The sequence below is a fragment of the Prorops nasuta genome, unplaced genomic scaffold (genome assembly GCF_024137725.1).
Source record: "Prorops nasuta isolate Cenicafe-Biocafe unplaced genomic scaffold, Cenicafe_Pnas_1.2 PNAS00004, whole genome shotgun sequence".
In the NCBI taxonomy this organism is placed as follows: Eukaryota; Metazoa; Arthropoda; class Insecta; order Hymenoptera; family Bethylidae; genus Prorops; species Prorops nasuta.
This window is the reverse complement of record NW_027116801.1, coordinates 2,621,639-2,634,450: the sequence shown is the minus strand read 5'-3', so window position 1 is coordinate 2,634,450 and position 12,812 is coordinate 2,621,639. Positions and strand designations below refer to the sequence as shown.

General features: G+C 38.7%; 4 protein-coding genes across 9 annotated transcripts in view; 3 read left to right on the top strand and 1 right to left on the bottom strand.

Annotated features, from left to right (window-relative positions):
* The first annotated feature begins 310 nt into the window (after window positions 1-310).
* LOC136772937 (venom protease-like) lies at window positions 311-2,318 on the top strand. Its single transcript, XM_066726193.1, has 6 exons — window positions 311-460; window positions 650-916; window positions 1,151-1,421; window positions 1,482-1,753; window positions 1,831-1,997; window positions 2,061-2,318. The coding sequence occupies exons 1-6, from the start codon at window positions 370-372 to the stop codon at window positions 2,229-2,231; spliced, it is 1,239 nt and encodes a 412-aa protein (XP_066582290.1). The 5' UTR covers window positions 311-369; the 3' UTR covers window positions 2,232-2,318.
* A 175-nt stretch (window positions 2,319-2,493) lies between these two features.
* Window positions 2,494-4,202, top strand: Scgbeta (sarcoglycan beta). The gene is made up of 4 exons (XM_066726191.1): window positions 2,494-2,695; window positions 3,008-3,181; window positions 3,241-3,475; window positions 3,553-4,202. Exons 1-4 carry the CDS (start codon window positions 2,499-2,501, stop codon window positions 4,189-4,191), a joined length of 1,245 nt encoding a protein of 414 aa, XP_066582288.1. The 5' UTR covers window positions 2,494-2,498; the 3' UTR covers window positions 4,192-4,202.
* Window positions 4,203-4,320: 118 nt separating this feature from the next.
* On the bottom strand, window positions 4,321-6,430 carry LOC136772938 (interleukin enhancer-binding factor 2 homolog). Of its 6 annotated transcripts, none has more exons than XM_066726195.1 (6): window positions 6,345-6,421; window positions 6,103-6,177; window positions 5,586-5,892; window positions 5,210-5,516; window positions 4,881-5,138; window positions 4,321-4,814 (listed from the first exon to the last, which is right to left on the bottom strand). In XM_066726195.1, exons 2-6 carry the CDS (start codon window positions 6,111-6,113, stop codon window positions 4,528-4,530), a joined length of 1,170 nt encoding a protein of 389 aa, XP_066582292.1. In that variant the 5' UTR covers window positions 6,114-6,177; window positions 6,345-6,421; the 3' UTR covers window positions 4,321-4,527. The 6 variants fall into 6 exon arrangements, with proteins under 6 accessions (XP_066582292.1, XP_066582291.1, XP_066582293.1 ...); XM_066726194.1 differs by having other exon boundaries at window positions 5,586-5,907; window positions 6,103-6,264; window positions 6,345-6,380; XM_066726196.1 differs by having other exon boundaries at window positions 6,103-6,264; window positions 6,345-6,379.
* Window positions 6,431-6,819: 389 nt separating this feature from the next.
* Window positions 6,820-12,812, top strand: part of Rap1 (RAS oncogene family member Rap1) — a 30,211-nt gene continuing 24,218 nt past the window's right edge. The window contains exon 1 of the mRNA XM_066725474.1: window positions 6,820-7,558. The gene's annotated coding sequence lies outside the window, so the exon portion shown is untranslated. The remainder of the gene's footprint in view (window positions 7,559-12,812) is intronic.

The window sequence follows — 12,812 nt, the reverse complement described above, 5'->3', positions numbered from 1 at the left end:
CGCCAATTTCAGACAACTGGCATAATAAAAATTACATTTCCATTTATTGCAGCGTTGATGATATCTTACAGGCTCTCAAGGCATGACTTGTTGATAAATTTTATTGAAGAAAAATCGTTTGATTTGGTAGATGGCGAAGTGACGCGTTCGGGTGCCGTGTGCCCCCTCCCCTCTTCTCTTGGTCCTTTTGCCGAGAAAGTGGGGAAGTGTAGGAGGGGGGAGGGAAGAGTCTAGTCCCACGTCCCACGGAATAAAAAGATTCATGGTGCACACTGGTTGGTGGGGACAAGAAAATCAGCCATACGTGAGTTTGATCTCGAAGGAAGCAGCAGTTACACTGAACTAGAACAGTAATAACACGAGTCAACGATGCTGTATACACCAGCATCGCTGTTTACATTACTTTTTGCAGCATTCTCCATTCTTCTCGCTCCTTCTGCAGTCTCGGCGCAATATGAAGGTAAATATAATACTTGATTAAAATGCTAATCGTTTCAATCTCCACATCCACATTCGAATATTTTACAGCCTTGAATTCATTCTCCAACGATCTTTCTTTTCCTTCCTTCCTTTTTTATCCTCTATCCAAGATTCACCGCATGCACAATCCTGTCGTTCCGCAAAACAATAGAATTTGGCCTTTTTCCAGGCAGCTCCTGTACTGTCGGAGGAGCTCGTGGAGTGTGTACGATGGTGGACAACTGTCAATCCGTTTATCAGGAGCTCCTATCCGGTGTTTCTCCCAAGAAGATTTGCAGTTTTTCAGGATTCGATCCGATAGTCTGCTGTCCTCTAACAGCGTCCACTACCAAAAGGACTACAACTACCACGTCTACGACTACGTCTACTACGCCAGCACCCCAATCCGGTGGTTCATTGATAAACAATGGCGGACGGGGTGCAGTTGCCAGAAGAAGTAATTACCAATATATTAAAAGCTCCAAAAACAATAATATTTTGATACAAAAAGAATTCAAATCAAATCTAATATGATTAAGCAAGTAAGTTTTCCTATTAAATTTTAAATTGGTAATGTTGTTTCCAGTGATATAAAGAATTAACATCAGATACTGTCGATATTTAAATATAAAAAAATTACATTGTGGAAGAAAATCAAGTTATCCGGTTAATCGATCTTTTCCTCATTTAGAATGCGCTGATTACGCTAAATCAGTTTATTCTCTTGTGACGCCACCAACGCTCTCGGGAAACCGGAAACCAGTCAATGTTTCACTGTGCGCAATCAAGTTCAGGAAATTAATTGTTGGCGGGAAAAAAGCGGATCCTAAGGAGTTCCCTCATATGACTGCTATCGGTTACGACAAGCGATCTGGTGATATAGTTTGGGGACTGTGCGGGGGTTCTTTAATAGCGGAGAATTTCGTCATGACTGCCGCACATTGCCTCTCTTCACAAACCTGGTGAGTTTTTTTGCAAATAAACATTAGCTATAAATTTTTTATTAATGTTCTTCAATTTAGGGGTAATGCAGCTTGGGTCAGAGTTGGCGATTTGAATTTGGCGTCCAGTGACGATGATGCCAAGCCACAAGAGAGGCGAGTGATCGAGAGAATCAGACATCCTAGATACAATCCAAGGAATTCGGAGTATCATGATATTGCTTTGCTCAAATTAGAAAGACCGGTGAATTTTAATGCCTATGTCAGACCTGCTTGCCTACCATATTCTTTTCCGGATGTCAACATAGAGAGTGATAACGCAGTTGCCACCGGCTGGGGCCGCGTTGATTGGAGTAAATTGATTGACGAAATTCGTTTTATGATTTTTTAATAAGTCGGATAATAACAAAAATATAACGCTTTATTTCAGCCGACGAAGAGGGTTCGAATGATCTGTTGAAGGTAACTCTGAATTTGGTAGACCAGCCAAGGTGTAACGAAACCTTCCTAGGTGGTACCACAGATGATAAAGTGCCAATAGGAGTCGTTTCCGATTGGCAGATTTGCGCTGGGGGAATGGGAAAGGATACTTGTCAGGTTACTACTTTAATAAGATTTTATTAGTAATTTTTCTCAAGTTAATATAACTTGCTTTTTCAGGGTGATAGCGGAGGACCCCTTTCTGTCTTCAACGACGATCATAACTGTATGTACAATGTGATTGGAGTGACCAGTATTGGAAAAATATGTGGTAGTTTCATTCCTGGAATCTATACTAGAATCTATCACTACATTCCGTGGATAGAGAGCCAAGTCTGGCCACAGGAATGAGTTAAACATTTTTAGAAAAAAATGTTTTTATATTTATGTAAATAAATTCAACGGTGCTTGTGCACTCTGCCTTTACTTATGGATCAATCTTCTTTGTTCATCTTGCTCGCTATATTTAGGTTTTATCTCGTGATGTGTGTGAAGTTGATTTCTCCATTTTTATAAATATTCTAATAAATATTGTCAGATCTTTTGGAAGCTTTTTCCTGTTTTATGATGAGAGACTGGGGATTTTTTGAGTGGTGATTAATTCATGAGGGATTTAAAATGAACTGCGCGATAGCAGAATGCGAAAGAGTACATATGGAGCATCGATTTATAGACGCGCAAGCGCCGAATTTCGGCCCGTTTCATTCCTTTCCGTCGTCGAATATTCACCTTCTCCTCGAAAATTTCCAGTCTCGTGTATTTCCGGTCTTTGAAGAATTTCTAATCGTAAGCAGACTCATTCGTCAAAATTCAAGGTATATGTAGAACTTATTTAATTTAATTAGTGAGTGAGAGAGGATGTTGGTCGATGCGTTCCATCCATAAACAAAAAGGAATTGAGTGGAGAATTGCCAATCTCGAGGCAAACGCGTGACGAGGTGGCTAAAACAAGTAGTTGGCCTTGTTTCAAATTTGCCCACGTGATATCTTGAATTATTTCGCGTTATACGAGATAGTGCTATTATCTTAGATGGCTCTCATCTTTAAATATCCTGGGATACTGCTCCAGATACTTGTGAACATTTATATTGAGAACGACATTATTGCCAATTTAATATTTTTTTTAGATTATTTTCCTCAGAATTTGAGATTATTCTTCCAATGTCTGCTTTCATCGACACTGCTGGAAATGAAACTGGCTCTCCCTCCATATCAAAGGCCGATGACAATTTATCCAACAGTGAGGGTCCTTTGATAAAAAAATCTCTTTGCGGCAATAACACAGGTCGAAAGCGGTTAAGGTAAGAGTTAGCTTGATTTTGTTTTTTGAAAATTTTCCTTACCATAATTTTTCTTGCAGCTCAGAAAACGTCAATGGACAGTTTTCTTCAAAACAACAAATTAATGAAAGATCCACGAGAAAGAGATATTGTTTATGGACGCTTACACTTATTCTTGGCTTGATTGGATTGTGCAATTTATTTCTAAGCCTCACGGTAATTGCAATTTTGCGAATTGGACAGGGAATGGAATCTCTAGAAGTTATTCCTGACGAAAGTTTGATCAAGCTTTATGGCAGAAGTGATTTAGATAACGTAAGAACTAATCGAACAATATACGACTCATCATTCAATAGCATCCACCACAAATATTACACAAGTATTTTATTCAGGTTTGTGTGCAATCGGGAATTTGTCAAGGATACGGAGACGAGCCAATGGAGCTATCGGGTGATGAAGCTGGAATTCAAATAGAAGTAAAGAAATACAGTTCTCGTAATTTACACCATGCCAACGTACTAATTCAGAAAAATGGTACTTCGGTATCTCGAGTAAAAACTTTCGACGTGAAGGACCCTAAGACGGGCTCCACGTATTTTTCCACAGATTTTCCAAATTTCGGATTACCGGACGGGGTGGAAAGAATTGACGTTAAAATTGCAGAGACCCATAGGATCACGTCGCCTATGAATGCAAGCTTAACTATTAAATCTGACAAAGAAATTTCGATGCAGGGAGCTGAAGGAGCAAGAATGGACGGTAAAGAAGTAGTTTGGAGTGCGAATAGTGATGTTTTCCTAAAAAGCATCAACGGAAGCATAATTTTGGATGCTAAGAACGGTATTTCCATCGATATTAATAAAATACCGATCGCTCCTTTATTTCTATCCAAATCCACAGCGATAGAGACTTATAAAGTTTGTGTTTGTATGCCGGAGGGGAAACTCTTCAAGGTGCCTGTGACATCCGAAAACAATTACTCTGCCAACTGCGCCAATTGGATGTCTGAAAATGATCCTTGTTTACGATAATCAATAAGTGGCAATAGATGCGTATCATTCTTATACCTGGTCCAAGTCTGAACCTGTTAATTTGAAGCAATAAATTTTACTGGGTACGAATTTTACAAGCGTGCCCAAAAAAACAAGACTGTATATCAATGACTTTTTATCCATATTGATTTATTCATCGTGCAAAGCACCGCTTAAAAAACTTATGTACTCCATGTGCGAGCTTTTGCCTGTTTTGTCAATAGAACATAAATGTTATTCTGTTAGAAAATTTATTGGCTAACGAAGATAATAAATAATTGTTTAAAACGTAAAGTTCCTCTTTAAGTCAATATATATATTGCAAAATGTTCCAAATTAAACACTTTCAGTGATCATCTCTTCACTGGTTTCCTCCATATCTTCCTGTTGTTCTTGTTCTGTTGGTGGTTCGTATGCTTTGTCAAGAGGACTGACGACAACTCCACCTCCCCATACGTTCATTTCTACAGCAAATTTATTGGTTCCTTCTAAAAGGCGCCTGTAACCTCCATGCGCTAGTACACGTAGCAAAGTTTGTGCAGTTAAACAGACCAAATCCTGCTGCTCCAAAGTCATTGCTGTGTGGACTCGAATATTTCCACCTTCACACGGATCGGAAATACCTAAAAAAAATAGTTGTATTAGGCAACAATTCTCAACCGCTAATATATTTTATTATTACAGCATACCTGCAGAGCCTGGTAGGAATAAACCAGAGGAAAGAAGCTGCAACACTCTTTTGTATGCTTGATTGATAGGCAATGCTTGCCTACTTGGATTATTCATAATTGCATTATGAGCTAACAAATCTAGCATCCATGGGGAGAGTGGTTCCAATCCCTCAAATCTACTTCTGAGATCACGCAATAATCTTATTAAAACTTTAATACTGGAATGATGAGCATTTTCCTCAAACCAACGAGAATGTCTAATTGCTGCTAAGTGACCTGAAAAATTATTTATCTTTATTCTTATCTATGGATCAATAAGAAAAGTTTTATTAGTTGTAATTTCGTACCTTGACATATCTTAACATCCAAATGTTGGTCAGACTCTAGTTTTCGTAAGTTTTGATGTAAAGTAGTAATGAGTACTCTGACTGTAGCCTCGTTATTTGCAATATCAAAACCCCTTTCTGTTTGAGAAAGTCTAAATGTTTCCTTTGGATTTACAGTCTTTAAATCTGTATTGACTTTGGTTCCCAGAGCTTCTACTGCAGTTTTTGTGGGTAGTGTTTTGAGAATTACAACAATGTCTGCTACATTATGACCTTTAATCATTGTGCCTTTTTTAAAACTTCCAACTTGCCTGACTTCCTCCAATTGCTGCAAAAAAGCGTTCAGTTAGATTCCTACAAAGAAAAGGAAATAATTTTACTGAAAATAATTACTTACGCAGGCCTCAAAAGTTCCAGGGGCTACAATTAAATTGTCAAGAACACTTTGCAGTTTAGTTACTAGATTTAAGATAGATGTCTGTTCTTTTGGAGTTGGGCACATATCTGTATTTTTTTTTAATAAAGCTGTCTGAAAATCAGACTCATCCACTGCTGGCTTGACACGTGGAAAAGCAGCTTCGCACAGTGTGTAATCAAATGGATGACGTGGGAGAAATTGCTTCCTAGGGAAGACCATTCCACGGCCCATACCTCCTCTGCCACCCCTGATCATTCCTCCACGTCCACCTCGTACCATATTATTCCTAAGGTAATTAATACTGAATAAATAAATAAAATAAATTAAAAACCTACCTAACAACTATACAGTTAAATATTAATAATATTCGGTCGTAAAGTAGTTGCTCTTTATACAGATAATATCTGGGAAATTAAATGGTCGAATTGAGAATGAAGTGTAATTGAGCGCCTAATGGTAGTGCTCTGTAATATTAATGATTAATAATGTCACTCACGAAACTCCCATTTTGCAAGACTTGACAAAATCAGCAACGGGTGGCAGAAAAATCGATAAGACGCTTCTAACAACCCTAACCAAAATGTATTACTTAGCCTTCATATTCTGCTACTTTACATCAATATATTGAAATCAGTGCTGGGGCATAAAAACAACTTACCTGAAATATAGAGTGAGTTAATTATTATTTAATTGCAAAGATCAGATGGGAATGTAAAGTGCACTAGAAATTATACAAACCGCAAAATACGATGAACGAAAACCTGAAAGGATCGAAAGGATGCGTTTGTAAAAATCCTCGGATGATAACGATGTGCAATACTGCGGTAAAGTATACTCAAAGACGGGAATCTGAATGGTCCGATCCGAAATCCCCTCTTCCTTCATCATTGGTTGAACGTAAATAATTTCATGATAGGAAAGTGGAGGGGGAAGTGTCCAGAAAGAAGGATTATGTATAAATTCTCAAGCGTAAAAATTTAATGAAGTAAAATCATTGCAAATACGAAACGAGTTAAAATTAGTAGTGTTGAACGGTGCTAATGTGTTTGATTGCAAAGAATGTAAAATAAGATGTAAATGAAGGAGGAGTGGGGACATAGTGTATAGTTTGTGACTCGATGAAAGAGCGAATGGGAGAGCTTGGGGTTAGACGATTGGGTGAATGCTATTGGTCAGGATGTTTGGTCGGTAAGTAAGTTTAACAGTCGAAGTAAGAGAAAGAGATGAAGAGGTAAAAGAGAGATGGAGAGACTGGCGGCGATAGGGCGGTAGCGTCGAGTGTGTCAACGGCTACGACAACGTAGCGTGTTTTCGATGACGGAGGGCAAATCGGCGGCGAGCAGGAGCAGCGGAAAGCAGAAAGGCATCGCCCTAGATAACGGTAGAATACTGTGCGTGCACCGTGTCTCGCGGCGCCTATCGCCAACTAAATAAATACCTTGAAAGACTTGGCTAAAGCCGCAAAGTGTTCGACCAAGGATAATCCGTCGATGTGCTGGAAGTGCGAGTGAGCGTGATTGGTCATCGGGTAAAAAGAGAGTAGAGTAGTGACTACAGTAGAGTTGGTCAAAGTCTCGAGCAAGTGGCGACTGGGCCGAGCAGTATTGCCGACTCTTGCCAGTTTTAAGCGTGGAATTTCTCGCGCGATTGACACGCTTCATCCGTGCGTGTCCTTGGAACGGTGCGATCGAAGCTTGCGGCTCGATGAACTTGCGGAGCTGCCGTGACGAAACGAACAGCGGTGCAGGAAGCGATTAATCGCTGGAATCTCGTCTCTACGGGGAACAGAGAGAGAGGATAGCTCGAACGGTGCGTAAACCAGACAAGGATAGAGTGTAGTAGAGAGAGAGAGAGAGAAAGAGAGAAGAAGACAAGCAAAGAGAGAGCGAATTCATCGGTGTACAAGGAATATATCGTATAACGCTATCAAGAAGCGTGTCAGAAGGCAGAAGGTAAGAGTTCATTGTCGCCCACTTTCGGGTGTGCTTTCTAAAAAAAGATCCACTGCTCAATCTCCCGCGGAGCTTTGTCGTGGCGTTGGTACGAGAATCGTCGCCGGAACTCGTGCTTTTCAGACAACCCATGCCTCTTCAAATCTCTCATCCCACTGTATACTTCAAAAAATTACCCTTCCCACTTCTCCATGTGCTCCACTCGTGTCTCTATCAATCCCAGCCATATTCAATCAACAAACCTCTAACCCAGACCCTATGGATAGCTTCAACTCATCCGTTCCCCTCCCCCCTCCTTGTCCCCTCTTCCACCACTTCACTCTCAATCTTTTTCTGTCTGCGTCTCAATTTTTATTCAACGAAATTTACTAAGAAAATCACCTCTATCGGTAATAATTACAAGTTTATTCGGATTATTGAGTAGATAATGGAAAATTATGCAGTATGCATTACAATTACCGGTACATCGGTGGATTTATCATGCTAATAAGCCGAATGTGGCCAGCCTATTAAAAGAGTTAAAATTCATAGGCCGATGAGAAGGGGCCATAAGTAAATGTGGATCCTTTCGCCTTCTCGCGGCTTGACTTCTAATCGACTCACGTGAGTCATCGCAGCAGGACAGGAAGTGACCGAGAAGGAAAGGAAACCCAGTTATTCATGCACATGTATATTAAATATGCAGCTTTTCAGTAAACCTGAACTCGAAAGGAAATGGGTCCTTTTATTTTTGAAACTCAATAATACCCAGGAGGGACAAGTGCGTGTAACGAGTACCTTCAACAGACTTAAATTTCACGAATGAACCAAAAAGTTATTTCGTAACAATCGTGAGACTCCTTTTGGAGAAATATTCAATTGCCAATGACGAAAGAGATAAAATTCTATGGATTGAACTTAGGTACTTTTGCATAACTCGAAGTTTATTCGAAAAGTGAATGGCTATATAGGCAAGTAGCCGTTGCTTAAACTTTTCTACTGCTTAGGAGAGTTTCCCGAGTTTCCGCTAATTACGCTTAAGGTCAGTGAGAACAATAGTTTGCGCGAGGTAGAAGAAAATCAGCCGTTGAAAGTATAAATCGAGTTTTCATTCAGTACTTCTCTTTGCTACACGTGTTACTTCATAGATGGTGCTCGCTCGGAGTCTTCCCCGTTTCTCAGCACAATTCCAGACCCAATGCACTTGCCAATGCTGTCATCTCCAAATTCAAATTCAAATCAGACGCTTTTACTGCAAAACTGGCTTACCCCCTACATCCTACAAAATTCTAATATTACTAACTCTTATGAAAAATGTTACTAAAGATCCAGCATCAAACAATTTACTTCTTTTTTTCACATTATTAGCTAATTTTCTTGGTTCATTTTTGCAATAAACACCTGAAATATTTATCAATGTTTTATGTTCTACGTTCTTCAAATTAAACGTACTGTGTGAAATCATAAATACAGTGGACACAGTTAATATTTTTATTTTACAATTAAAAACTAATCCATAGAATATTATATATTTATATAGACCTAAAAATCCAGTTTATCCAAAAGATTCGATTCACTGTTTCTTCACGTATTGTGATGGATGTATACGTATTCGTGCAACGAGGATCAATTCTTTAATTAAAAGTAGCTGCAGGGAATCTTAAATTTATCTTCGTTAAATTGGCTGTGGGGAGAGTTTGGCCAGCATCCAAACGTGCTGACATTGTCACAAGTCAATATCATTCTGTATATCTCAAACCTCAAATTTCACAGCTATCTTTGCCTCGACTCTTAAAACTCCAGTGTTTATTTCAATGGAAAGTTTGTTTATTAACACTTTATAGACGAAGAATAGACTAATGAGAATCGTAAAAAATAACATACTCGAATTTTGAAATGTTTTTAATGTAAGTATTATTATTTAATTATATAAAAATAATAAAACAAGTTTAACGAACGGTTCACCAACACTCCTTCAATCCAGATTATCTCGAGGATCCTTTTCATACAGTTTTTTTTTCTTTTTTTCAGAATTGTTTTATTTTCAGTAAAAAAAATGGCGACTCTTACGACTGGCGACCATTTGTACAGTGTGAAAAAAAATGCAGAGAATTTCCGTCTCCCATAACGACAATTGAAGGCAACCCTTTCCACATTCTTGCTGGCGCGAAACACAGAAATCGTTGTGAGAAATCATGACTGTGTAACGGCAACGCAACATTTTTTCTATTAACAGCAATTATAAAGCCTGTGTTACTTTGCATACAAACGGATAGGGCCCGTTACAACTAAATTACGCGCGCTTCGGTTAAAGAGAATTGTGCAACGCTGCACCTGAGATTTTTTTATTATTTTCCCAGTTTCCTCACACACACACACACACACACACGCAAACACGCGTTTATTCTATCATTGTTTATCAACATGGTCAAATTTTTATCGACTCGAGTCTCTGGTGAAATTAATAAGAATTTGAATCGCGTTTAATATTAATTTTTCTAAACGAAAGCAATGATTCGAAAAATTTGTCAATGGACAATCATTCTTCTTTAAAGGATTTTGAATATATATGCTTGCCTCGCGCATTTATCACGCGTGGAATAATCGAATTTGTATCGCTCCACTGTGTGCCATGCGATAAACTCGTATTTGCATAAAATATGATAAAGTGTAAATAGGCTCGTGTCATCCTGAGTCACGTTTGACGATGATTTGATGATTTTTCTAAACGAAAGCAATGATTCCAAAATTCGTCAATCGACGATCATTCTGGTTTGAAAGATTTTGAACATATGTTTGCCTCGCGTATTTATCACGCGTGGAATAATCAAATTTGTTCCGCACCACTGTATGCCATACGATAAACTCGTATTTGCATAAAATATGATAAACTGTAAATAGACTCTTGTCATGCTGAGAAAATGTACTCGAAGTATCATTTCACAGTCAGGCTATTTTAATTTCTGACTGTTTGTTTTTTTTTGTCACGATGGGAGAAAGAAGTAATTGTACAGCGTGAAATTGAATCAAGTATGTATATATATATATATATATATATATTATACTACTGTATAATACGTGTATGTAGTTCAAAGTCGAGCAAACTAAGGTTGAAGCATTGTGCGATTATGAGAAATTGCTCGCTTTACTCGCTGGTTGCTTGAGAAGCCAATTGTGATCAGACCGCTGATCTTTGTGCAAACATAAAACTTGAAAAGAATTTATCGGTTTCGGATAAAGCATAAAATTTCGTTATATCCAATTTTTTAAGCAAAATGACTTTGTAGGAATTTGATAAATAGTTTACATCAATCAAAGTAATTTCTTCAAAGTTCTAAAAATTTGACCAGCTGTGATATATATTCGCTATTTTATTATTGCACGGTCTGCAAATTTGGGAATATATCGAAGAACGTCTTGCAAAATTTTAAACACCATTTGCACGTAAATTACCAGTGACAATTGCCATAAGTAATGGACGAATTTTGTGTTTCGTCTCGCGATGGAGAATTAATTACCGTCTCCCTTCTAATCGGCCGTAAAATTTTGTTCAAGGATAGCGATGAAATTGAATTGTAACGGACGAATGAGGGATTACGGTGAATCCAGCGAAATCAACGAATCTCCTGGAGATAAGCGGAAGTAGTGGGCGAGAAGACTAGGTGTGTATGTGTGTGAATGGTCGCACGCGTACAGAGACGAAGAGACGAGACTCGAAACGTACGAATCGATTTTCAAGTTTTCGAAAATAATTCTGTTCTTCAGCTTCGCTTATTATGCTTATACACAATCACATATATATTCTCAGCGAGTAAACAAAGGCGGAATTTGGGAGAAAAAATTATTTCTAGGAAAAAATGAGATCGAAGCATAAACGAGTTAATTTTCGCAGGATTATCCGGAAAACTCCATCGGTGGAAATAATGGAAATGGAATAAAAAAAAAATTAGAATTTTTTGAGGGTGGGGAAAAGAATATAAGAAAGATAAGGTTTCGGGGATGAAGCTGTACAATTTGAACATCGAAGGAAAGGGGTCTCTGTGGGGCCCTGTAGTGCACCATAAGGTTACCATGACTCATAATACTGGCGTCACGCTATGACACGTTCTATATATATATATATATGTACACACATGCACCCTTTATTTTTTTCCTGTCAATGCAACCCATCGCGGCGACTTCCACGAATTGGGTCTCGTTAATGATTTCAATACCTCCCCCTCCCCCCTCCCCCTGATTTTTGCTGCAGCACTTTGCCCTTTCCTCAACGCCAATCCAAGTCGTTTAGCGAAATTGGGTCTCGACGCGCGGATCCAGTCAATAATTCCCTTTTCACTAATCTTCTTCTCTTTTTATCCACATAAATAGGGCAAATCCTCCAGTGACCATTCTATATTCCATCGGTAATTCCATATTTCCACAAAGAAACGAGTCGTTTCAATGAATTATCCCTGATTACGAGCTGTTATATATGTAGAAATGAAAAACTAGTTTTAGAACATTTCTGATATCCAGGTCATCGATCGCTATTATTATCATAATACAAACTCTGTTGTTATATCGGGCTATGGGTTGGTCAGGATTTTCGAGGAACGCCTAAAAATCGAAGGAAAAAAAGTGTTTGATATATATATACAAACAGAGAACATCCGTGCATTGTTCTTTGCTTCTGCTCAGAGATTGAGTTTTTATGGCTGCTTTCCACTCGTTAGGAACAGCTTCTCTCTCCTGCTATAATTCGTGGAGGTCGTTAAAGAGCTCCCAGTTGGATAACGCTTTTTCACACGGAGATTAATTATCGAGGCGGAATAAATAGGTGGCTGGCGTAAAAATTTTTGTCCATGCAAAAAGAATGCTCGTAATATGTAGCAAATTCCAAATGGTAATATAATTTACCGCTAATCCGAGCTACGATGCGATTAAACGCGGCCTTGGCTCTTTATCCCAACTATTTCTGTTACGAGTATCTATTTCAGGGACACCGGCTGTTAAAAATCAATAAGAACGACGGGTAATTTTCTAATTTATACCATATCGCATGTAAACTGAGTGTTTCGACTCTGCGAACACTGCTCTTCGACCGTCCCGAAAGAAAGGATTAAACAGCTTCGGCTGTGGATCATCCGGCACTCTTTTTTTAAATTTTGCAGAATTTTCTATTTTTTTTCCTACTCGTTTCGAGGTTGTCGTTCCTCTTGCGTAATAGTTTTGCGAGGTTTGTGCCATGTCGGGCCTCGCTGCATCGCGATGGGCATCGTAGGAACGATGTATATGT

What these genes read in the sequence shown, in the direction of transcription:
- LOC136772937 (XM_066726193.1), top strand. Translation starts at nt 370, where the DNA reads ATGCTGTATACACCAGCATCGCTGTTTACATTACTTTTTGCAGCATTC. An exon ending in TGCCTCTCTTCACAAACCTG is followed by an intron (nt 1,422 to 1,481) that starts GTGAGTTTTTTT and finishes TCTTCAATTTAG; the next exon opens with GGGTAATGCAGCTTGGGTCA. An exon ending in TGGGAAAGGATACTTGTCAG is followed by an intron (nt 1,998 to 2,060) that starts GTTACTACTTTA and finishes TTGCTTTTTCAG; the next exon opens with GGTGATAGCGGAGGACCCCT.
- Scgbeta (XM_066726191.1), top strand. Translation starts at nt 2,499, where the DNA reads ATGAACTGCGCGATAGCAGAATGCGAAAGAGTACATATGGAGCATCGA. An exon ending in CTCATTCGTCAAAATTCAAG is followed by an intron (nt 2,696 to 3,007) that starts GTATATGTAGAA and finishes TATTTTTTTTAG; the next exon opens with ATTATTTTCCTCAGAATTTG. An exon ending in ACAGGTCGAAAGCGGTTAAG is followed by an intron (nt 3,182 to 3,240) that starts GTAAGAGTTAGC and finishes TTTTTCTTGCAG; the next exon opens with CTCAGAAAACGTCAATGGAC.
- LOC136772938 (XM_066726194.1), bottom strand. An exon ending in CTGGAACTTTTGAGGCCTGC is followed by an intron (nt 5,517 to 5,585) that starts GTAAGTAATTAT and finishes GCTTTTTTGCAG; the next exon opens with CAATTGGAGGAAGTCAGGCA. An exon ending in ATTCCTACCAGGCTCTGCAG is followed by an intron (nt 4,815 to 4,880) that starts GTATGCTGTAAT and finishes TATTTTTTTTAG; the next exon opens with GTATTTCCGATCCGTGTGAA.